At 36.8% G+C, this 26,506-nt stretch overlaps 1 protein-coding gene across 1 annotated transcript in view; it reads right to left on the bottom strand.

Moving 5' to 3' along the window:
- Positions 1-643: 643 nt before the first annotated feature.
- The window catches only part of LOC150083581 (acyl-CoA desaturase-like), a 50,773-nt gene continuing 24,910 nt past the window's right edge, over positions 644-26,506 (bottom strand). The window contains exons 4-7 of the mRNA XM_090378530.1: positions 9,214-9,391; positions 6,858-6,988; positions 3,387-3,592; positions 644-1,067 (exon numbers count right to left, since the gene is read on the bottom strand). Coding sequence (XP_090234656.1) covers positions 644-1,067; positions 3,387-3,592; positions 6,858-6,988; positions 9,214-9,391 — 939 coding nt within the window. The remainder of the gene's footprint in view (positions 1,068-3,386; positions 3,593-6,857; positions 6,989-9,213; positions 9,392-26,506) is intronic.

Here is a 26,506-nt window from a genome sequence, read left to right as displayed (position 1 = left end):
ATAGTATCATGTATTTGTCATATCATTCTAACACATGAGAGATTATTATTAGGTACAAACGTTTTCTTATTGAATATTACAAAGGATGTCCAAATGCTTGCAAATGGACATTTTCTGATTTACCTGGGTAAAATTCGTCAACTTTTGTTAAGGTAACTTCTAAAATTACTTAGAAAGCTTGCTCAGAACAAGGGTTGCCCTACCGGAACCATAGGACTGCTTGGACGATATATTTTTAAGAATTTGTAGCTACCAAGATCCCTGGATTTATCTTCATTCAGCTGAATGTTTTCGCATCATTGCTTACACATTACAGGAACTCTAACAAAATATTGAGGTATTTCAAACATGACTGAGGAACTCCTTTTCAGTCTTCAAGAAACGGAGCAAAGAACAAATTTGAGCTATACAGAAGGTAGAGGAGGAGATCTCAATACCTTTTGTGTGTTTCCGTGCTTTGGAAAATTAAAAAAGTTCACAAAGAATCACAAACTTCAGCTGATCATTGCTAATCTAATAATCTTACAACTGGTAATGTGTTCCTGGTGGATGGCTCTCACGAAACATCTACATATTATCCACACCAACTACACAATTTGTTAATGACTATTATTTATGAACTACGTAACTATTTTTTTTTTCTTTACCAAGAACCATCTCCTGTTCTTTCCTTCCTCATTTTTATGACTTCCTTTGAAGGCACCTTTAAGTCATAAGCCAACCCGACGATTTCCATTAATTTAATGAATGCAGTTGCCAAACTGAACTTCATTCCAAATTCACTCGACCGATAATCGTAGGGAAACGTGTGGTGATAATTATGGAATCCTTCTCCAACTGTGACGAATTGTACGATCAAATTGTCTGTGGGGTTGATAAATCTATCGTAGGGTCTGTAACCCCATCTGTGAGCTGCACTGTTTATACTCCACGTGGAGTTCAACGTGAGGCAGTAACGAAACATTCCGGATACGAAGAATGCGTTCCAATACGTTTCTTTCCAGCCCCATGCTGGAATAATGGTGGGCAATACGAAGCTACACAGAATCACAGAAGGCACGTAAAGCCTGAAAAAAACAATAATAATAAATGTCAGCTTGGTATTATTGACAAATGATGTAAATAAATAGACAAACAATAAATATTCTTAAAATATAGAGCGAGTTTAATTTACAATACTATACTAAAATGCCTGTGAAGTACACGCGGACCAATTTGTTTTACCTTTCCACGATTTTTAAAATCTCTAGCTAAATTCAAAATAAACTAAGGAGCGTGACTACAACTATAAAGCTACGTATAGAATATGACAATTAGGTCAATAAAACGGCAAAAGTTTTCAAAAACTTATCTCTTTCCTGGAGCTGAAAAATTCTTTCTTACTTCTAACTGGACTCTGGCTAGGGTTGTTGTTTTTCCCCTCAGGAAATTCAGGTTTTTTTGATTCAGCAAAACAGCCAAATCGACAATAGGATGCACTCAATTTACAGATATAATAATACACTAATTCCTAACAAAAACAAAACCTACAGAATCCCAATTATTGTGTTCCTCAACCAACGCGTATCTTCACTCATAATTACTAGCTCTATGATTTCCTCCTTTAAAAGTCGGTACTTGTACTCTCTGATAGTCCTTATTAGAGACTTCCTACCTTTGATTCAGTCCTTTCCGATATCCCTCGACTGAAAATCTCATTACCATTCTAGTCGCTTGCCAAAGACATTGAACACAACTTCTGTCCATCTTTGTTCCCACCTCTGTTATATCCGTTGAAGAAAGAGCTGACGAGTTAGATGAGATAGACTACCCACGGGGGATCGAGGGTTCCCAAGAACATCTTAAATACTCTTTATTGTACAACGAGAGAAAGTGAACAATACTGGAGTACAGATATATTCAGGCTTATATATATACATGTCACTATGCGCAAGTTTGGGGTGTAGTTGCCTCTCCTACTTTCTAATATCTTGAACCAACTAATGAGACGCATATGACATAATTGATAACATGCCCGGCTAATAATTGGTACCAATCTTCTGATCATCTGGTAACAAACAAGGGAAAAAAATTAGCCATGAAAACAAATACTTCGTTACCAAAGTATACCCATAGATGGAAAAAGTACAACAGTATCCACAAAACTTCTAAATGTGCATTTTTAAGCTGTTATGAGTTCACCAAGTGTATGTGCAATTTTTTTAAGGTCGCTGTACTACGCTTTCGAGAACTCCTCAAGAAATCTTATAGTATGACATCATCGCCCTCTGCCTGTTGCGTGGTGTGAATTATACTCATCGAGTTTCCTCGTTCTAAAGAATAACTCTGAGCAGAGATGGGGCTAATTAGGTCACGTTAAGTATTGCAGTGCAACAACCTGGTCAAGTTTATCTACGAAGGCATAATAAATTGTGCAAACACGACATGAAAGACGACATGTACATGCAGTGTTTAGTTTATGCTGATAATTGTGCAGTTAACAGTATACAGATGTGTGAAGAGTTCTGACCAAGTTGTTCATTCGACGTTATACAATTTAACTGTCACGGTAGCTAGTTTATCTAATTTTATCTATTTTATGTTCGAACTGCTTGTTGCTAGACCTGAAAATAATGACAAAAAAAAAAGGAAAAAAAGTGGTTATCTCTATTCCGATAGAAATGTGCACGCAGAGGAGCAGATCAGGAAGATCTACCTGATCTAACCCTCTGGGTGCACATTTCTGTTATTTTATTCACCATTTCCTTATAAATATAATTAAAATCAAGAAATAATTATGTAATAAATATTTATGCGTCATATTCCAATAGAATCACCAGGTGGCACTAGTAGTACACGCTTAGAAAACAAAATGGCGACAAGAGAAATCTGGTTTCTTTAGCAAATTGTATTTTATGGATTTAAACACGATCGCGCTTTATAAATGCTTCTAAACATATTTTAATATCAAATATATAATAAATTATTTTGAGAAATGAAAAGATGTATAAAATAAATTTATAATAAATAAATACAAAAAATTCTTTTATTCACCACTTCCTTATAAATATAATTAAAATCAAGAAATAATTATGTAATAAATATTTATGCGCCATATTCAAATAGAATCACTAGGTGGCAGTAGTAGTACACGCTTAGAAAACAAAATGGCGACAAGAGAAATCTGGTTTCTTTAGCAAATTGTATTTTATGGTTTTAAACACGATCACGCTTTATAAATGCTGCTAAACATATTTTAATATCAAATATATAATAAATTATTTTGAGAAATAAAAGATGTATAAAATAAATTTATAATATTTTCGAAAAATTTAAATAAAATTAACTTTTTTTGAAAAAAATACTTTAAGTATTTTCAAAAAATACTTTTAAAATAAAAAACTTACTTTCGTTGGTATCTGACTATTGGGTCTGCCAGGAGATCATTTAAGTCGACAGACTTTCCTTTCTTTAAAACATCTGGATGTTTCCTTACAAGCAGCCATCCGATGTGGGCAAAGAAAAATCCTCGTGCTGGGTTGTGGGGATCTGCATCTGTCTCTGAAAATTTGTGGTGAACTCGATGATCTCTGCACCATGTGAAGATATCGTCCTGTAAGGGAAAAGATAGAAAAGTTAATTTTCTTGTGTCGAAAGATTACTTAGATTACTAAATCGTGAAAAACATTACGATGTTTTGTTATATATTCATATAATGTAGTGCATCTTATACGTTTTTGAAAAACGTAAGACAAATATTTAGCCAGCAGTCCAATAGACAAAAAATTTCCAATAACAAATCAATAATAAAAAAAAAAAAAAATAGTTTAATGTAGAGTATTTTGATAACAGTGAGAAGGCAGCAATTCCCAGACAGGTCTATACATCAAGACAAATTGACTGCCATTGGGGTCAAGGTCCCCCTTATACTCAGAGGGAGAGTGGAACTGCTGGGGGCGACTCATCAGCGGATCTTCTCGCTCCTGACCTGAATTGTGGAACCGCTTTAGTAGTTTTGGAAACTGCATCCTCGTTTTTGCGTCACCTCCGCTCACTGAGGTCACCTTTTAGCCTGGCAGTCCGTGAGGTCACCTTGTAGCCCGCTTGTCCGTGAGGTCACCTTATAGCCTGCTAATCCGTGAGGTCACCTTATAACCTCACAGTCCGTATAAACAGGAAATTTCATCTTTGATGGAAATGAAGCAAACTTTCTTTAAACATTTATATTTTGTAATCAAAATTATATTTTGAAATCCTTAGTATTCAGTATTGGCTTTTGGGGATCCTTCAAATGTCACACTATGGTGTACCCAAATAATAAGGGGAAAACAGAGAGGCGAGATTTAAGAATAATACTGCAAGGAAAATGTAATCAAGCTTTATTATCAGTTGATTTCAGTTTACTACTATAAGTATAAATAAATTTTGCTTTTCAAATACTATTTGCATTCTTTTGGAGTACGAAGTGTACTCCATATCGTATTCTAAAATTATCAGAAATATTTATCGTACTCGGACGCCACATCTTGATTGCTGAAGCCAAATAATCCAAGGAAGACGACTTTTTCAGCATCAGCCAAAAATATATATAATAAAATAAATAATAAAACAGAATATGTTCATTATTCTCATTCCAACAAGGTAATCATCCAATTCCACTTTGAACTTAGCCAGACTTATTTCCTTCGCAACGTTTGGAGGCAACTTATTTCAGTGTTCGACAACCCACTTCCCATCTTCTGTTATTTGCTGGGATCTTATATTTGCGAGTCTCTGGTTCTTGTCACACTTATGAGGGGAAAGCAGACCTTCCTTATTCATTTCGTCAACCCCTTTAGTACTTTATACACCTCAATCAGATCTCCCCTTAGATATCTGATTGTCAAACTCTGTAGTCCACACCTTCCAAGTCTTTGCACTCATCTCATCAATAATCTGGCCACCCTTCTCTGAACCCTCACGTTTAACCACTTGGCCACCATAGTCAAGTGATTTCAATTTCATCTGCACTCAGAGTATTAAAGCGCTTTGAGAAATCTCATCTGAAAACATTAATTACCCAAATAATTGTATAACAGCCAGGCCTTTGAGAACGGATCTGAAGTCACATTTAGATAATTATGTAGATATCCAGGCTCCTGAGAATCGTGAGGTCTACCTATCAGGATGGCGGGTCTCCACATCAATCCTGTCAGGTTGACTTTCTTATTCTTGTTGGATTGCTTTATTCAAAAGCAATCCGCGACAACATTACAACCTATGTTGGGAGGATTCGAGATGTCAGGAGTTCTCCTGTCTTTCGAATATCGATCACCTACATGTGATTGCTAAAGCAACCAAATTGACACGTGTGCAAGGCCAAACTTCTGATGAAAAACAACATCCACATTCTTATGTTGTCTATCTAAGATGCGAAATCCATCTAAGATGTGTCGCAGCACCTGATGTCCAGACATCGACACCGTAGAGTATGATAGTGTAAGCGCAGGTTTAAATATGGCTGTTGAAGTGGGCCATATGGAAGTTTCGGCTTCTTCCCCACTAAGGATAACGAACATGACTTCGACTTTTAACATCAAGATTCTTCCAGCCATCATTCACAACAGAAAGCTCGTCTGTGTTGTCAAGACTATTGGTCGGGATTGCCTTTGAACTCGATTTCTAGGAACACTGCAAATGAAGGATCTCAGCCCCAAGCCTTAAGTCCAATCTAGTCTTTCAGTCATAAGGCATCCACTTGAGGACTTCTCCATGAACTCCACATTTACAGCACGCCAGTGTCACAAACTTTCTGCACTCTTCTAAAATTACACAAGCGGTCTCAGCTAGGCTGCTGAAACCCAAGGCTACTGTGACCTAAAGAAGCTTTACCCACTGTGTGAACGAACACCCTTAAAAGAAACTTAAACAAACCAAGGCAACTTCGGTTATGAAGGGTCAATATATCGTAAAGGAAAACAGATTAGCCGTAGTTATAATAAAAGTTACTAATTGCAAAGTTTAGATGATTTAATAGAATTATTTGGGATCAGAATTTTTAAAATATAACCTGATACTCCGCTTATACACCATGTTACCAAAGTACTGGGACACTAACTGAAAAGAACATTTAAAGCAATTTTGAAACAAACAAAAAAAAAACTGTAAAGGGCAGGTCAATATTATTATTAAAAAACATAGACAGTAGCTTCAGAGCGTTCTGCCCTCCGGCCCACAAAAACATTCCGTTTTTTCCTGCAAGTAAACTTCCCACTCCCTCCATTCCTCACTCTTCAAACAACCTCGACATTAACCTGAATTTCTTCTGCCGTTTATAGAGGAAAGTGTTTCCACCAAGCTGCCACGAACTAAGAGTTTAATGGACGTTTTTGACATTGCCTGACGGGTGGTGGTTGAATAGACTAATGAAGGACATTCCCGATCACTTCTTCCCTGTCAACAAAAACCTGGTTTAAGACATTTGATCCTTTCATACGCTGACATGTGGCGGTTATTAATGAGACGAATAACGTCTCAGGGCACCGAAGAATATCCACCGATGTGTTTCTACTCATTTGCCAATGGCATGTGGCTCCCACTGGCTTTTTCTAAAGATGATACATGTCATATGTCATCTGAGACGAGAATTTCCTTAATTATACGTCCCTGTTGAGGTTCCATAACATTAAATTCCATGTTATGGAATTTAAGTAGTACGGAAAATGGCATCCATTTTGAATAAATGCAAGTAAACGTTTTTGCAGGTTGTGGTGAATTTTTACATTAAACTGATTAAAGTTTGATACGAAGCGAAATACAAGGAAGGAAGCTCATCATACTCGACCTGGTCATGTGACTAATACTATTATTAACTAATTAGGAGGTGTCAAATATCTTACCTGAACAGCAATAACATTAAGCACAGCCAAAAGAAGTCGAAGAGGCCATCTTGCTTTGTACGATCTGTGAGACCACAATCTGTGAGCTCCCGCACTGACTCCAATCCCAGAAACCATATGTAGGAGGGAGCCTTGGGAAAAATCGAAGAGAGTTTTTTAAATGAAATATTCAAGTACATATCTTGAAGCAATCAAAACTTTTGACCACAGTATGACATTTGGGCATTGCTGTTGCTATTTAGTGCATCGATCTCACACTGGAGGCATTTTGCCACGAGTTGCCTTAGTATTGTATTACTCTAAATAAAAAGCGCATATGTTTATTTAAAGACAGTTGTGACTCTGGCAAGGTTTTGAACTCTGGCTTGGCAGAGTCTGGCACCTTAACCACTCGGTCACCCTGGCAGTTTGGTCAGCTATAACGAGGGCTTCCAGTACGCAAAAATTTGAGTTGAATTTCAACATTGTTTAAGTTTGTGGCTATTTCCAAGTCAACCTATAGGATTAACAATATGGGGAATGGTTTCCGAAATTACGTGAAGTTCTATTAGATTATGAGACCATTTTGGCTTCCAGGATATGGAAGCCAAAATGGCTTCTTTAGTTAATTATTTTACAAATATTTTAAAAAGTTTTAAACAGATTTCTGAGCTCTCTATACGCTTAGACAAACAATATTCTCATAGTAATCAACAGATCTACCATAGACAGCTTTCTGACCGAGTTCAATGCTTATAATCCCCGGTTAAAGTGCACACTTGAAAACAAAAGTATAAAGTTTTCGAACTTGGCCATTCTTAAACAAGAAACATTTCTTGGCTCGTGTATTTATAGGAAACCTCCTCATTTCGATAAAGATTCTTTACCATAAGGAATACATTTAGGAGTACTGACACAGAACAAGCTTTCTGTAATTTTTCGAAGATTGGTTTCGTTGTTTAGAAAACCCTAACCCAACAACTTACGGTACAAGTGATTTAAATACTTGAGTTCAACGTAGGTTAGAAACAGCCGAAGGGGATATTGATAATCCCCAGAAACGAGCAGGATGTGAGAGGTAGTACACTCTCGGCATTTAGCACGCACACCTAAATTAGGTAACGCCGAAATCCTGATTAAATTAAGTAATTAATGTAATTTGCACGTATTGGAGGCCTTCACAATATCCGCGTTCATATTGAAAGACAGGTGAATGCCAGACACCCGTACAATTTTCAGGGTAAAATTCTTTTCAATCAATCAGGAAAGTCAGAATACTTATTGTGGCTTATAATAGTTACTCAGTTTTTTCCGTGTCTTGTTTTTTATCCTGTAATTTAAAAATAATTTCGCTAAAGTGATCCTGTAAATTAAAAATAATTTAACTGAAGTGATCCTGTAATTTAAAAATAATTAGGTGATCAGGATCACTTCAGGAATCCTGTAATTTAAAAATAATTTCACTAAAGTGATCCTGTAATTTAAAAATAATTTCACTAAAGTGATCCTCTAAATTAAAAATAATTTAACTGAAGTGATCCTGTAATTTAAAAATAATTAGGTGACCAGGATCACCTTAAACCATTTTGTAGGAAAATTCATTCAGAAGAACAAGAGAACATTGCTTTTTTCAAAAATCTAAAGCTGGAGTATTATATACTGAAGTCATTTACTTGGTTGGACATTATGTAAGTATCCATTAACATGTGGGGAGCCTCTCTGAAAATGATTTATTATTGCATGAAGTGATCTGTAACTTTATGAATCCAAAGTATGGTGCTGAACGTTGACCCAAATCTTCAAGAGATGCCACGGACAGGATGCTCGTCAGTGAGGCATGTCTCACACCGTTTAAAATGTCACTTATAAATGGATGAAATTCATACTGTGAATCTAAAGAGGTCAGTCTTATTGTCTCTAAGCCATGACAGTTCAAATGATTGCAATCATTCCATTCGGTCGAAATACTATTCAGTTCAGAAGTGCTCAATAACGTTGAGCCAATAAAATAAGACATCATAAAGTCAGAATTTGTCATTCATACTAAAAAAATCATGTAAAACACACGAAATATGAAACAGAAATAAAAATGCGGTATTTATATTATTCACTGAAATAATCCTTAAATTAAAAATAATTTCACTAAAGTGATGCTGTAATTTAAAAATAATTGAGTGATCAGGACCACTTCAGTGATCCTGATCACTCAATCACTTAAAGGTCACTTAAAGGTCATTTCAAGGTTATCAGGCTCGCTGAAGTGATGATCCTGATCACCTTTATTCTCATATTTAGTCTTAAAAGACTATTTGTATTATTTTTTGGGTCTCGTTGGGGAAAACTAGTAAATACATTTAAATTATAAAATCAAACTTACCAAATAGAACTGTGTTGAACATGGCTGCAGTGAAAGATAAATATAATCCATATAAAGCACTGGAGTGAAGGAAAATAAAAATTGCAACGTTTCTCCATACTACCGAGTGCTTAAAGTCATTCTTTTCTTCTGTTATTCCTAGTGTTTCTGCTACTTGAGATGAATGAGGACTCATTTCCTTGGGAATAAAAGAAAAGAAAAAGAAAAGAAATTATATTTTCATCAGAAGGTAGTGTAAACTGTCTTAATTATCCGTTTATGGTTATAACAAAGTCAATTAAAAAGAATTATTTAAGAAGGAAATGGTAGAAAAGAGACCAGAGAATTTCAATTACGGTACATCCTTTCAAGACTTAAGAGGGTCAATAATTAAGATGTCTGAATCGGAATGGATAAAGAGAACAAATTTTAAATGAATATTTATGAAAAATAAGCTAATATTTGTATACTTCCTAGATGAAGACATTATGGGTAATCAGACTTTTTGATCAGGAAATGTCTAGTCAGAAAAATTACCTTTGAAAGACTACAGGACATTAGTCTTAACCTTGATTTCCCCACTCCATCTCAAACACACCCTCTGGTATAAAAACAAAACTGGTTTCGTTAATTTCGGTTCGTTTTCCTGGTTGTTGTATTAGCATCAATAAATAAATAAAAACACAGCAAAGAATGCCACACAAATCCAATGAAACTCTTCCTTGAAGGCGACCTGGTTTAGACCAAGTTACCACAGCTCGATCAGTGTCACGTTAATATACTCATGAAGGTGAATATATGTTCCAATTATTGACCCCAAGAAGAACTGTACATTATCCCTTTGTATTTCTGTTTCTCCCACTCAGGGTCTTATAAAAATTGAACTTAACTGTTACTGTTCCATACTTCACGTACAACTTCTTCCTGATACACCCTAGGGGGGATTAATTAAGTCTTAAATAGAGAAGCAGATCCCTTTATGGCCAGTTAGTTGTGGTATAAAAATAAACTAATACGCAAATGTAGTTGGAGATTACTTTAAGTAATATGAAAGAAGCTACGAGGGGACTTCGGAATGAAAAATCCTTGAGTGAAGCCCAATTTGGGAATTTTGCGTCTTTTCCTTTAAAATTTTAAACCTGTATCATTATAATAAATAAATAAATTGCCTTTGGGCTCATATTAAGGACACGTGTAGTTTATAATCCTATCGATCTGTTTTTAATGACACACATACACGCCCTGTTCTCTCAGTAGGGTAACCATAATAACCATAATTTATACGTTTATTCTAAAAATAAAAAAAAGAGAAACATATATCTTATTTTTTCTCTAGAGTTTGTTTTTCTGCTGACAATAACAGAGATTCGAAGAACCAGGAACTTTTTAAAACATATTAGAATAGTGTATCTGTATGAGCAGAAAATACAGCGAACCAACACGAGACCCCAGACAACTTGCCCTATTTCGATACATTGGGACTAAATTAATGCGCACACTTCAGTTAAATGGGCACCGTCTGCAACTTTACTCGTTTACAGATATCGTACGAGTTATTATTTGTTTTTCGGAATATCCATCTTGAAAAAGCAGATGACATGTTGGATCTCTTCGATAGAGATAGTTGAATGGTTGTTGATGCTATGGGTTATAAGTTCAATGCCGGTTCAAGACCCGGAAAAGATTGAGATACTCATTGCTGAATCGGTATTTCAACAAGCATCATGTCCTGGTGTCTTCTTTTTCTATTAAAGTTGCGAAATTCGATCGATGTTGAAACACCGACCCGTTTTCTACAATGTGGCTCCAAATTTGGATCACATTTGTTGTTGTTTTTAACCATAATTCGGCTCTCGACCTTCGGAAGAATGCACTTTCGTCAGACAAGTTTAACCACATTTGATTGACCGAGATTCACGATAAAAACAGGAAGATGTTTTTGGACTAAAGAACCTTCCTTCTTTACCCTCCCCCTACCTCCCAGTTGGTATTTTAACCCGCCAGATCACGTCATAAATCATAATGGATCAACTTGCGAAAACTTAACGTGAAATTTTTGCTAGTGGTTAACCACATCAGAGAATCCGTTCACAAAGTTACAGGTTCCTTTTGATGTACTTTATATAAATTTTTTTTAATCAAAAAGCTAACTTTTTTTCCATTATTTCAAAAGTTTTGCTGAAAACATTAAAGAATAAATTTTGAAAAATTTATATACGTATGAACCATGATACTACCATGGTTCATACGCAGCTGTTCAATACGGTTCTGTTTTTGTTTTCACTCTATGTTGTCAACAACCTTTGTTGTCCCAGAGTACAGAGAAAAAATATTTGATTGAAATGGCTGATTCTCTAATATTTTGGTATGGTAGTGTAATTTGTCTGTGAGACTTAAATCTCTGGTGGCCCAAATGCATGGAGGACATTGAACAGTTGGTACTGCGTGTTAATTAATCAGTTCACCAATTTAATTACCAGTTAATATCTATTTAGTTATACAAGTGTATGAAGATATATTCTTCTTCAATTTTTTTCTTTTGGCTTCGATCTTTATTTATTCTTGGATAGAAATGAAGAAACCGAAGAACTTACAAAGACTTCAAACACGCAATTCCCGTTTGTTAGGATACACAGAAGAAGAAAAATCCACCTTATTACTTTACAGCATGTCCTAAAGGCAGTTGCAGAAATCCTCCTTTCAAAGTTGTTAATTAGTTTTTTTATTAAATAGCCTCAGATTACTCTTCCTGTCTTTTTTTAAATCTTACAAGCCGCGCAAGACGTCTTCCCAAGTGTTAAAAGTAATTAAAATGGAGTTCCACTCTTGAGTATCAAATAAACATTGAGTAAAGTTTAGAAAATTAATAAATATAATAAGAGGAATTGTTTAATGAGGGAATTTCAACCGGTCTCATGAGAAACGTTGATTAACTTTCTTATTTTCATATATTCGCTTTCATGAGGGCAAAGAGAAAGAATGTGCAACATTAGAATTAATTAAATCCTATTACGTTTTCTAAGGCAATGGAGGTTTAGAACTTCTTAAAAGGGAAAATGGTCTAAGGATATGAAATATCCTTAGGTCATTTTCCCTTCTAAATAGCATCAGGAACCGACATTCTGTGTGTTATCACGCACTCAATCTAAAACACTGATGGATCCAATATCTTTCTATTTTAGAAGACCAGGAGTAGAGTGGTTCTCTTCAAGAACCACTCTACTCCCACTCTACTCCTGGTAAAGAGGAAAAGCCCAAACCCTTCCAGCACTTTATGACAACTGGAAAATTGGTGGAGAGGCCTTCATCTTGCAGTGGACTGAAAATGGCTGATGATGATTTGGAGCGTTAAAATGAAACTGCCAAGGAGGTATGAATAATTAGGGCCAATACGGTAGATAGACAAAACTACGGTTATTCTTTAATGAATTACCAAAAATACTAATAGTAATCTACAGAAATAAATAAAGCATTATAAATTGAGCTTTCAACATACCTTAAAAGGTCACGATTATGATAAGACACAGCAACATCCACTAAGTAATTCAGAACTGTTCATAACCATCAGAACTTAAGGGCAAATGCTTCAGCAAACAACCACACTCACTCTTTAAAAATTGGAAACCTTTTGTATTTGGTGTCAACAGATAATGAAATATACGAAATGCAAATTTAAGTTGTAACATACTAAGACCACAAGCTCCTTGGTAGCCGATAAATACTGTATGGTTTATTGGACTTCTTATAAGATCCGTGGCGGAGAAGACAGGTGATCTTCCAGATTTTCAGAACGGTGTCATTTTGGAGAACGTTTTGCAGGAGCCACAATTGAGAAAACGAAGGAAATCAGTGGTGTTAAAAGAAACCATCCGAAAAGTTTACAAGAAGCTCTAAAAGGAAGAAATAGGCAGAGAGTCGGTCCTCCAAGAACGAGAATTTTGTAGGAATTTGCAGGTCCAGAGTGAAGCAAATGACTTAAAAATTCAGTTTAGGTTTTCATTCTAATTTGGAAGGTCCTGCCAAAGTTTGGTAACACCTCTGACTAATATACAGATGTCTTAGATGACTATAACTTACCAATGCACAAATATAACATTTCATACATTTCTGGCCTTTTACAGAGTACCAAAACGGAGTTGAACTGACATTCGGGTGATAAGGTACCATACATGTCGGTATGTCTACAACTATAATGTACTCCCTCCCATGTTTTTGCCCAATTGTAGGGTGGGAAGACCCTATAAAACGACACATTAAAGCAACAAAAAAAAAAAAGGGACACATAAAAGAGTTGAAAGTCCTGGTTATAAATAACTGTGAGCCCATTTTAAAGTCCACAGCGTCATCAATTAAGATGATGTAGGAGTTGAAGAAGGGTTGGTGGTCCTGTGCCTACATGAAAATCATTTCTTTCTGTTAAAAAATCGAAAGATTTAGCCATGCTTTCAGATTGTCTCGTGTCCACCACTCAAGCGGTTGGAGGTGGAATCATAATATGGGGTACGATCTGGTATGCAGTGATCTGCTAACGCTAATAGAAGGTCGTGTTTTCCTCCAATGAATATTTTTCTGTAGTATTGGACCAACTTCACCCTGCAATGCTTAATTTTTACCCGGGTTGCTATGGATTCTTTGAAGATGACCCTTTGCAAAAACCGTATATATGAATGGTACGAGGAACATTCCCTAGGTTTTCAGCAGCTACTCTGGCTGCTTAATTCGACAGCTCTGAATCCAGTTGAGAATATATGGGATATGTTGGAAAGGGCAGTTCTCTACCGACCACTATACAGCAGCAATTGACAAATATCCTAATGGAAGAATAGTCGAATCTAGAACTGGACTCCTCTGAGATCACACTTCGTGTATATAATATATAAGTTTGATACAGTACTCTCAATTCTTGGTTCTTTTAATGATTTCAGTAATGCAATATCGAGCAGTCGCATTGCTTTGAGGAGGAGCCATTGTCAACAACTTTGATAATAGGATTAATCGCACGCATTTAATATCAAGATCAAGGACACTTGCACACTCCAGGACTGCTGTATCAGGCTACATTCTGAAGCAGATTCCTCGTGAAAGTGTGCGTGTGTAGACAAAATAGGAGACCTTATCGCTTCCGACCCTCTCGATGCCATCCATTAACTGCACGGAAACTTTCAATTTTCTGTAGGAGAGCCTACAGTTAAGGAAAGCAATCAAAATCAATCAGGTGTAAGACTCAGCTTTTGTGACTACAAGCTACATTGACAATCTCCCAACGTCGACCGTTAAATAATAAATTTTATGTTTCTTCTTCTATTTCTAAGTCGTTGGGAGCTAACCCTGAAGGTAACTTCTCCTCTTTCCAGACGCTCGAAGTTCGCTTTCCCCAAGCCATGAAGCTTTGTTTTTTTTTTCCTTTTTCCTTTTGATATTCGCCTATTTTTTTCGCTTTTTCTTTTGCACATCTTCCTTCTAGAAACGAATTTTTATAAGAAATAATTCTTACACTACAAAAATATGTCCACCACGAGTAACCTCATCTTTAAAATCGGCTGTGCCAATCAGTCGCACCTGATCATAGCCGATTGGATCTATTTGGACCTTGGACAATTTAAGCCACACGTTGTCACTTAAAATGTCTGTCAGATGTTCAAAATGTCAGTGTTAAAAGCATGGACGTTGAACTAGTAAATACCACTCAGAACCGCTCGAATTGTGCAAAGATCTAGAAACATTTTCAAAATTCGAGATTATTAGTCTCCATAACATTTTAATTAATCTTTACTAACCCGAAAATATCTAAGAATTTTAGTTTATAGATAACTTATCCCGAGATTTCTCGGGGTTACAATACACAGAAATATAATCCCGAGTTAACTCGGAGTTGCAATATTTAGAAATATTATCCCCGAGTTATCTCGGGGTTGCACTATATAGAAATTTCTGCCGAGTTAACTCGGGGTTGCAAAAGTATTATCCCGAATTATTAACTCGGGCTGTATATTTTTTAACCAGTACAGCGAATTAATTTAAGAAATTAAATTAGCTTATTTCTCCCGTACAAAAGAAATAAAAATTCTATTATTAATTTAAATAAACTTAAAATTAAATAATGGATAATACTGAAATCACAGACAGCGTCTTCTGAATTGAATCCCTATTTCATTTAAAAGCGAATCACTTACCTTAAGATAAACAACGCGATGCTATCAAGAAAAGCCTGTGGAACACTGAACAAATATTCACAAGGACCGGAGAATCCTTACTGTTACCACTGTCAGCTGTGAAAGAGTAATTGTCAGACACTGAGATGCTTTTACCTGTAGCTCACGGTCTACTGGAGCTACCAGTTCCAGAACACGCTGTAAATTAAATCGCACCGGGATTTACTTCCTCTCTCTGTGTCTCGTGCTAAGCGAGTGGCAGGTATTTCTTTAGCATTTGAAAGACAGCCGTGAACAAAACCAGGAAGTAGGTCACCGATAAGTATCTCCTTTCCTTCTTTGCTGATGACCACGCGCTTCTACCAGACGGGTCTTTCTGCTCAAGTAAATGAACTGTTAATTGTCTTTGGGATGCGAAAGGTTTCTGACTGCTGACGTAATGGATTGTACACTTTTTTTTTTTGTTTCGAAAGTTATGAATGAATTAGAGGTTGGTTATGTTGCAGTGAAGGTCATCTGTCTGGGATTAATGCAAAGTTAAAAATAACTTCAGATGGGGGCTGTAACTTTATTGTAACACTTATGTAGACAATTGGATCCTTTCTGTTTGTCTAAAAGCAATTTTGAATGAGTGTTGCTGCTCCAGTTTGGTTTACGTGCACCAATGATCAATTATCGATTGTTCCTGCAATGTTCGTGATCTTTTTGTCCTTATTGATTATCCGATTCGATTAAGTTCATTATACACTGAGTTGCCGCTTTATTAGGTGCATGAAATGGAACATTCCTTCAGTTATAGCATCACGTGTTCGAATCTTGCGATATAAAGAAGACGAACAGATATGTGAGAATGCAATATTGGACCAATGACCAAATTGGATTGGACCAATCCAGCTAAGGCTGGCAAGTTTCTATAATAGGGTTTTAGGAGTATCAGCGACTAAGGCCATAAAATTACTGTGTTCTGAGATCGATTTTCTATTTGTTGGACGAGAAACCCTACTTTCCGGGAGGAAAAACCATGCTACCCTTGCATGAGACCAACTAACTCAGCCACGTTGGGGGGAAATGGTTCATAAGAACTTGTATGGATCTTTGTCCAGCAAAATATGGAATCGACCAGAGAATACTCACACGTGGGCTTATAAATAGATTGTATGCGTCAAAGGAACTAAGGCTACAAAACGCCAGTTTATTCTGTTGTCGACTGGCCTGTTTGATGGATGAAGAACCAGAATTTTCAGGAGAAATAAACCATACAGCCATCCTCTGACACTACTATATCAGCCACATTTTGAAAACAGTCTATAAAAATTCCTCGTGTGATTGAAGGGATTCAAACTTGTGCCTTTCCCATCCTGTGTGAAGAGGATGGTGATTATATCCACTGTATTACCCGCAAGGATTGAAACCGGTTGTAACAAACTTCTGCTCAACCTTGTACTTACATTTGGAGAAAGAAAATTCTCGATGTAAAATAAACGGTATTTTACCAATTCTTTTATTTTATTCAGGCTATTCCATCTAGGAAATACCGGGAGAAAAATCACCAACATAAGAAAATAAGTTGCCTTTAATATTTTCTCATTGTTAATGTCTTATCTTTTCTGACGATCACGGAAGACAGATCTGTTGTCGAAGGTCACACAAATAGATCCAATGACCGACTTTCAGTTGGTTTCTACAATAGAATTAGTGTCGCCAAAATGCAAGGTGCGTCCATCGTAGCCAGAATGCAGAAAAATGCCCAAGATTAGCATCAAAGTTAATTAATGTTGTCTGACTTCCTTTTGGGAGATTTAAGCTTCGAACTGGTCTCTCCACCCAATAATCTGCGCCCTAAGAGTATTTTTAGAACACTTCTTCCCACATAGGGTGGTTAAAATCCTTCCGCAAGTTAAAAATTTCTTCTCTGACGATTTATATGAAATATTTTTGGAAAAAATGTAAATAATTATATTTTCCAAAGATTTCATGTATATAATTTTTATATTGGAAATTGTATTTATAATAATGCGTTCAATTTGTTATTAGGTCTGTAGATAAAACAAAATCAATAAGTAACACAGCATGGGACTCAAAGGCAGGCAGGGGTTATTGTGGTTCCTACCTGCTCTTGGAGTAGCCGCGATTCCAGGATGGATTCCAGCTCAACTCAATATCCAATATTCCACTCTCGGAAGCATACATTGGAATTCATAAACGCCAAAGGTGGATACATTTAGTGATGAACTCCTTTTACACATTCCTGTGGAACATCATCCGGATGGATTCAAAGATATTCTTCTTCGTGGTTGAGAAATGGTTTTGAAATGCGAGGTTTATGTCTTAGGTAAGTCTTAGGTTACTATGAGATTCCACCTTGTTGCCATTGATATAAACTTTGATGTCCAGCTATATTCTTATTTTTGTGAATATGTGTTGATTGAATTCAAGCATACTTATTTAGCTATTAACTAATATTCACGTGGTATAAGAGTGGTCATCTAGATTACATGGGAAACCACCCACGTAACTTCCTTCTCCAACTATGTTAGATCAAAGATACTTGATTCGATTGATCAAGGTCCCTTTGTCGTAGGTATCTCTCAAGGTTCAAAATGGTTGTATTAACAAATCTATTTAACGATTGGGTGTCTCCTGCATCATCCGAATTAATGTACATCTTAAGGTCGTCCGCATATGATACAAAATTAACATTTCTCCTCCGAAATAGCTCCAGGTTGGCTTCAGGCAGGACACCTAAGAGAACACCAACACATGGAACTCTTCTCTTAATAACTTTGATCTCCTGGAGATTTTAGTGAGTCCTTTTAGTGAGTGATTATTAATAATATGGACTCGCAAAAATTATACTTTTCTCCTCTGTTAATCAGACCCAGAACCAAGTATTGGACACCATTTTAAATTATTACCCCATTCACCCCCTTTTTTTTTCCGAAATCGAAAAATTTGAAGAGTGAAGGATGGAATTCAGTCTGGGCAGATAGATGATGGTAAAAGTATCAGTCGAGGACAGTACCAGAAGATTTTTGCGAGGATAACTTGCCCAAGTGCTGTTAAAGAATCTGAACAAAAAAAAAAAGTCCTTGAAATTCAGCAAGAGAGAGAGAGAGAGAGAGACTGAACGTACACTGGAATTCAAGATCAAGTGCACATTAGTCCGACAAAGACCTTGTTTATTTTCGAGGTTGTCTTACTGTATTATCAGCAAGTAGAATAGAAAACAAAGATAATATTCAGAAGAATACTTAAGATTTTTCTTTTCTTATATATAATCAAGTAAATTGCATTTTCGTGAGTGGCATTAATGGAACAAGTGGAGGTGGAGAGCATTAAAGAACGCAGTGAATGACTAATGCAGCCTTGATGGTCGTAGTGGACCAGATTCTCGGGTGATGGCTTTACTTCTTAGACTGTACGTAAGATTTATGTAAGATTGTAGGTCAAGATGGCGCTGAACAGCTTTCTTTTGCTTATATCAACAGATGAGTATCTCTTAGAATATGACTTTTATTTCTCGGTCTTCTTAGTAGAAGTTCGTTCTGTGAGGATAATTATTTTATCAATTGTAGTGTCAATTGACCATGGAAACTCGAGTTTTTCGTCCATCAAAAAGAAAATCGACCTCAAAACAGACGCAATTTACAGACATTACAAGCATTTTCGCTTTGATGAGCTTGTTTTTTGTTATCAGTTAACTAAATATATAAAACGTGAATTATTGCTATTTCCTTATTATATTAATTACAGCGCAGACTTGAAATAATGGTTATATTTCAAATGCAATTAAATTCTAGGAGGAAATAAGTAAAACATTACAAAACTCTGCGTTGTGTCCAATGTGAGCCATGAAATATCTCAAGTACCAAGTGTTACTGAACCTTAATTTTAGAGTAGAAGTAATTAAAATATATTAAAACAACGATGAATAAATTAATGGAGGATCATTGTCCTGTGATGAGGTACCAGTCTGTAGCAAATAAAATGCTGCTGTTATAACGTGATGTGTACCCAGAGAACTTTCATTAATTGGGTCAGTTATTCAAGGAGGTCAAAAGCTGCATTCACACTGAGGGGAAGATGAGATACGGCACGTTGATGACATTGATGAGTTCTAGCAGATGACTCCATGAATAATGTATTTGTCTAATGATTCGTAATGGATATAATTGTCTTTCCACCCAAATCAACTTTTCTCTGCCATTAGGTTTCCTGTTAGGCTTGTTATCTTCGCGATAATTGACCTAACCAGAAGAGTGAAATAAATTAAACTCTGTGCTAATCCACGAATAAATCTTCATAATGTTTGCAGTGCGTGTATTTTAGCTTTGTTTCATTTTTTTCTTAAATAAATTCAATTTTTTTTCTTTTCGGTGGTTAACAAAAGTGAAAAATAATAATAAGAGTAATAAAAATAAGAATAAAAAATCGCTAAAGTCGCTTCATCGGACCTACCTTCCCGAAGTTCTAAGGGGCACCATCTGGCATTGATCCAAAGGACTACTACTGGACGTAAGCAGAAGCTAAATGCACCTCCATAAATGGAAGACGATGTCGAAGAGAAGTAATAATCATACTGCATCGAATATGACGCAAGACGAAAAATTTCCAGGAGAAAAAACCATGCTAACCTCACCTGGAACCGTCTAACTCATCCACGTTGTGAAACCCATAAAAATTCCTCTCTTCATCGACCGGACTCTAATCTAGGTCTTTTCCACCCGGAGGATGGCGATTCTACCAACTGTGCAATCCCTTGTCTGGATTTTTGTCTTAGATCTTTCGCAATAAATAGGTATCGTCACTAGTAAAAATTGTAGAAATAAAGGCTTCTGGGTTGACATTGACAAAAGCCTAAATGTCAGGGGATGACTCAACACGTTGACGGGCATGTACAGTCAAGTTTCGTGGAACCTATCTTGCATTAGCTTTAGACACTCTTCTGCTATGAGATTTCCATTACTGAGTCACCAAGAGAAAAAGAAGAAAATTTCATTGAAGATTCTGAGTTTAAAAATTCTCTTTTGGTATATATATTAAGCCCAGAAATTTAGTTGTATTACTCATAACTACTTTAGAAAAACCTGTTAGACCAGCCGCATAGACTAATTTTAAAATTGCCCATAAAAGAGGAGACTGTTGGTCGTCTTCTTCACCATGATTTTTGTCTTCCACCATAACTTATATTATCTCGGAAGTGCATGTACCTTATTACCTGGTTTAACAACCTGAGCTTCAAAGATAAGTGGGATACCAAAAAGCAAACTTTATATAATGATTTATTTAGATCCTCCATAAGAGGAGCATCAACTCTTACTGACCACCTTTTAATCCTTAAGGTTATCTTAAGGATTTGCCAAAGGCGGATAGATTTTCTGAAATAAATATTTGCAGTTTAAGTTTTAGTCAGATTACTCCTATGTTTCAATCCTGTCCCAACTCAATCCCATTTTCCATATTAAAGAACATTCTTACTTCGATTATTTCCAATGATCGAAGTGAGAAGAAATTAATCCTTCGATTAATTTCCAATTGGAAATTAATCGAAATGAGAATTTTCCTCATCATTTTAACTTGAATTTCCTGTTTTGGTTAACGTATACACATTTTTTTCTTTGTTCCTATTATTATTTTATTTAATAATATCGAGTTTTTTCTAACAGAGTTATCCAAATGGATCCATCAATGCAAAAACAAAAAGTAAAATAATTGCATCGACCCCCTCCTGGATAGCATAGTTGATAGATCGTCTTCAACTTCTGGCCTTTCTTACAGTTAATGTTTCTGTAACTCCAAGTCCCGTTGTATATTGCCTCTGTGGATGATCCAAGGATTATGCGATAGTCTGCAAAAAATCCTTCCTGCCATGCCCCTGGAACTCAGTTTGCAATCAACAGAGGCAATTTGCCTACAAAGCGTTCTGGAAGCAATTGGCCCGCTATCAGAAAGTCATTTGAATCCTTTTCTTGCTTCCCAAGTCATATATATGACAACGTTGCCATGCAGCCCTTTGAAAAGAACTGCTGAGGTCGCCAACCCTATTAAATCGCCTTTAGCAAGGCCTTGACCCAAGAGAACCGGGAAAACGCCCAGCAGCTTTTCCAAGTGTGCAAACTGTATGCAGAGCGTTGAGTCAACAAGAATTATGCGGAAAACTTGTTGCCCACAAGCATTCATCACGAAATATATCGTAGTGACGACACAATAGTGTCATACCCAGTGGCGGTGTGTGTTAATCTCCAAAGCAACTAAGGCTATTAGGTATATTATGTGTATATAATTGTATTCTTCGGACGGCTTGCTGTTTCTGGATGAAAAATCTGAGTTTCCGGGTGCAAAATCATACAACCCTCTTCTGGGACCGTCTAACTCAACCACGTTGTAAAAAAGCCATAAAGATTTCACGCGTCATTGACGGGATTCGAACCCAGGGGTGTGCACCCGGTGTTGGGAGGATGGTGATTACACTACTCATGAGGGCACATGCTCGGAGCTGGGGAAAAGGATTCTGTGGAGCGACTAATCTTCATGTACCCTGTTTGCATTAGTTGGAGGAACTTGGAAAAGATGTTGCGGTGCTGAGTACCTACAGTTAGTGTGGTACCAAAGCAGAAATCGTCGTGGAAAGGACTCTGTTCCAACTGGAAATATGCAAGTTAGATGGGCTGGATCCACTTTTGGTTTGGTGTTTATCGATGGTTTCTGAGGAAGCTACCTTTTGCAGAGGACATTGTTACTTAACTCAATAACACATGGAATTGAGTAAAGGCGAAACTTATTGATCAGATAAGATCGATTAATGATTCGATCAGTATTTGTACAACAAGGAATCCTGTCAAAGATACTTGCTGATATTCTTTATTATATCAATATTAATCTGATCGTGTGGATGATGGATGTCAGCGTATCCTTTACTTCATCGAAGAAGGCGGCCATCTTTTCTTAATTCTGTGGGTGAAGTTCGTATAATAGAGATGAGACTATCCCGAATTCCTGAAAATCAAGGCGTTGTGGGAAAGGTATTTTTAAAGCGAACTCCATGTTCTTTCAGCCTCTTGTATACCTTATTTTAGTAGACTCATTGGAAAGACCAGCCACCCCACCAAATAATAAACACGGTACAAATTTCACGTATAAATCCTAAATTAAAATAATTTTTGAGTTGTTTCACCAGATGATTGATGAACCAGGAAGAAAATTTTAGTGAGAGGCGCTTGCGTGTGAAGGTCTCTAGCCTTGAGTAGACATCAATTTGAACTTCGTAGAAATAGGGCAACTGACCGCTGACTGCATTTTTTACGCCTGCGTGTCTGTAGAAAATCGTGCCATGACTTCCTAGTAGGTAACTCCTTCTCTCTGCGTAAATGACGCTCATTACTGTTCATACACTCTGTGATGATGAAAGATGACGTTGTGTCGTTGCTGTACAGTTTCAGGCGCATCAGTGATCCAGGTCATATCGCGTCGTGTATATTAACTGTAATTGTTTGTTCTGTAGGAGATTTGCTGGACGAAAACCCGAGTTTCCAGGAGAAAAAGCTTGAGATTGATTAATTCGGCCACGTTGCGAAAGAGGCCCATAAAAATTCTTCGCTTCTTTGGCGGAATTAGAACTCAGGTCTTTTCCACCCGATGAAGAATTTAATGATCATGAGACCGTCCTTGATATGGAACGTAATGTCCACCTTCGTTTTCTAACACACATTCTACTTTTTTTAGGAGATCCTATTAAAAAAAGGTTCCAAGGACAAGTTAAAGATTGTGATACAAGAGAACCTTGTTCGCATTTTACTTTCGCTTCTGTAAGTTGTATTTTTTTTAGGGAATACACATTGGAGGAGGAGAGGAGACCAAAAGTATAGATCATTAATGGATGCCCGCTGCTTAATATGCATCTTCTGACGTTAGGTTTTCAGCCTGCTCTATAGTTTTTAATGAAAGAAGTCAGTAGTGGGCTAGTACCGTGGATGGGTAGGCGAGTAAGCTTCCCTGGACATTGTGAAGTGGTAGGAATTGGTGTCCAATCTCCTACACGAAAAAGGAACTACTTAACTCTTCTTTCTTGTGATTTCTGTGTAAAGGAGTTTCTTTTGGCCCATAGGATCCACGTCACCCATAGAGTTCTACAAAGTCTGGAACCCACGATGGAGATATATGTGTTGACAATAGTCCAATTGTATATACTCCAACTATTTACAATACTACCTTCTGAAGCGTACTTTACACTGTCTTGTGGATCATTCCGGTTGGATCTTGCCGATTTTTAACGAAATTCTGATAATTATCACAAATATCAGGAAATTATCGCTAAAATGTGCCGAAGATGAAACACCTGAAGTTTCCAAAAGATTTGCACCCTATCTCAATAACTGTTCGCTCCCTGTAGTAGTGGAGCACCATTTTGCAAACAGGCCTTCATACTACGATCTTTCATTCAGCAGAGATCAACTTCCAAGTTGGTAGGATCACCGCCCTACCCACACCGGGTGGAAAAGACCTGAATTTGAGTCCCATAGATGACGGGAGGAATTTTGACGGACCTTTTTCACAATGTAGTTGAGTTAGTCAGTCTCGGGCGAGGGTAACATGGTTTTTTCTCCCAGAAACTCGGGATTTTCGTCCAGCAACCAAAATAGACTGCAGAACACGTGCAATTTACAGACAGTACACATGGAGCAATATAGCCTTAGTCGCTCATGCTCCTAAAACCCAAGAACAACAACAGAGCTCAACTATCATAAATTTGTTAGATACGTTTATAAAACAATCATATAACTGAACGTTTTACTTAAATTTTGTATAAACCTAAGGTTCTTAGAAACATGTGGGCTTCCAGTTACTTTTGCAAGTAGAGTGTATATATTCATTCTGAAAGGCTAGCGCATTCATCTTCGTATCACCCGAACACACTACGAATGACATTACTCTGTGAAAATCCCCTTCACATTGAATATTAGCGTTCTAATTGCCAGAAAACGTATTTGTCATACTCAAATAGGATTCAATAAGACATAAATATTGATGAGTTCTCCTTGTGGTATTTCTTAAATGGCATCATTCTGGACATAAATCATACTGTGGTAAGGAAACAACACAGACATTATCTGGTCTTCCATTATCCGTAATGGATATTTTAAGTGATGGTTTAAGGCAATTTTCATATTTTAAGAACGCTCTAGAGAACACCTGACATGACTTGAATTTCACGTTTCAAAAGGACACGGATGGAATGCGAGATCTAAAAGAAAAAGGGAAAAAAAGTCTATTTTTTGGAGATGTTTTTGAAACTCACAGAAAATCTTTTTGAACCATCGCATCGGTAAACCAGTATTGAAATAAAAATTCCGGTTACCATGTATCCTATTTCAATATCCATTGAAAGATGGTAATATTAACAGCATCATTCTGGAGTCTGGATTTCAGCGTGGAGCAGATGAAATACTCTATATACAGTCGTTGGGGAAATAAATAAACGCGAAAACTGAATGTTTATAATGCAATATTGAAAAGGAGTATTGCTAACCCCCTCTTAGACCAACAAAATAAGATTTTGGGTGATTTTCAATACATTTAGAATTATTTTCAAGGTCTTGCAAACCAATTACTACCACTACAGAGGATCAAGCTTTTGCCGTCCCTATAATACATTTTAAAAAGACAGTTGTTCAATTAACTGTGGAAAACTAAATAAATATTAATTGGTACTGTACATATCTGGACTTAGACTCCTTCAGACACCTAGTGGAATCCATACCATGACGTGTATACTCTGTAATTCCGCTAAAGGTAGTCCTACTGGATACTTAATAAAACTTTATAATTTTGACACCATTGGCACAATGGCATCACAGAAACTGGAATCTCCTGTCGCTTGAAAAGAGTGAATTCATCTACTTTTCCTCATCAGCCCCTGATGAGGAAAAGCAGATTTTGCGTAGTGTACCGATGCGTAACTGAGAAGGATCAGCAATTTAATTGATCGTAAATCAACTCCACCACAGCAGGGGGACAATAACTGCGATAAGAATACAATACTGACCACCCACCCACTTCTATGCATCCCATTGATTCGATTGAATAACTGGGACTTCTTGTGACTTATCCTGTATTTTTACAACCTCTTCCTTTACTATAACTTGAACTTTAAATGGAATTTAATTTTCTTTCATCAACCCATTGACCTAAACTCATCTACTTCCTTCCGGGGACTTTTTTTCTAAATCTCTAATTATGTTCCTCTTATAGAGGAAGTAGGTGGTAAAAATTCCTCTTCGCGGGAGATCGAAGTTCAGTGTGACTGGACAGCGATCCCTTAAGCATATAATTATTTAAATTACCACTGATTCTTCCCGAGGGGAACTCTGACCACCATTTTTAAATGCTTGTTTCATAACTAGGGTATGTTCATTAGTTCGAGCTTAATGGACTCTTGATTACCTCAGAAATAAAAGAAATAAATTTAGATAATGGATTTATTCAATTAATATTTCGGGTTAATTAATAATCTAAAGTAAAGAAGTAGACTTAATAACAAGCAAAATAATCATTGTAGATGGTAGCTGGCTCTCTGTCTTCTAACTTCTCCACAAATGCTTGCGTTCCCCAAGGTTCAATTCTTTCTCCCGCTCTTTTCCTCTTGTTCCCCTGACTGGAAATCCTATCCATAGTATTGCTGATGACAGCACATTGCACTGCACCTTCCAGTTTGAGAAACTTTGCCCTGCACAAACAACTTGAACTTCTCGAATATCCGCTACCAATTCCTTAAATGCTGATCGCCAGATAACTCTCCAGTGGGATTATATATCGCAAAAAGGATTCTTCAGCTCCTTTGGTTATCTTCGAGGAGGATCAAGAAGTCTGCACTATCTAGCTGTAGAGAAGGGGTCCACACTAGTTTTGGCATTACTTCTGGGAGAATCACCGTCATCTTGGAACGTACCTGTTGCAAGTAGTGACTGGTTTGAGGTGGAGAGTACGTTAGAGTTCGAGGCACAATATTGATCATTAATTTACAATAGAAAATTGGGCTGATAAGTGGTTGGCAATGCCATCAGGTAATGTTCCGTTGCCCACTATTTAAGCACACTCAACGGTCATGAGCGAAGGTTCAGGCAAACCAGTATTGACTGAGAATATAGACTTGGATCAATGATCGT

The sequence above is a fragment of the Mastigoproctus giganteus genome, chromosome 7 (assembly GCF_048544385.1).
Source record: "Mastigoproctus giganteus isolate SK-2022 chromosome 7, ASM4854438v1, whole genome shotgun sequence".
Classification (NCBI taxonomy): domain Eukaryota; kingdom Metazoa; phylum Arthropoda; class Arachnida; order Uropygi; family Thelyphonidae; genus Mastigoproctus; species Mastigoproctus giganteus.
The sequence above is the reverse complement of the archived record's forward strand: the minus strand, read 5'-3'. Positions and strand labels throughout refer to the sequence as shown.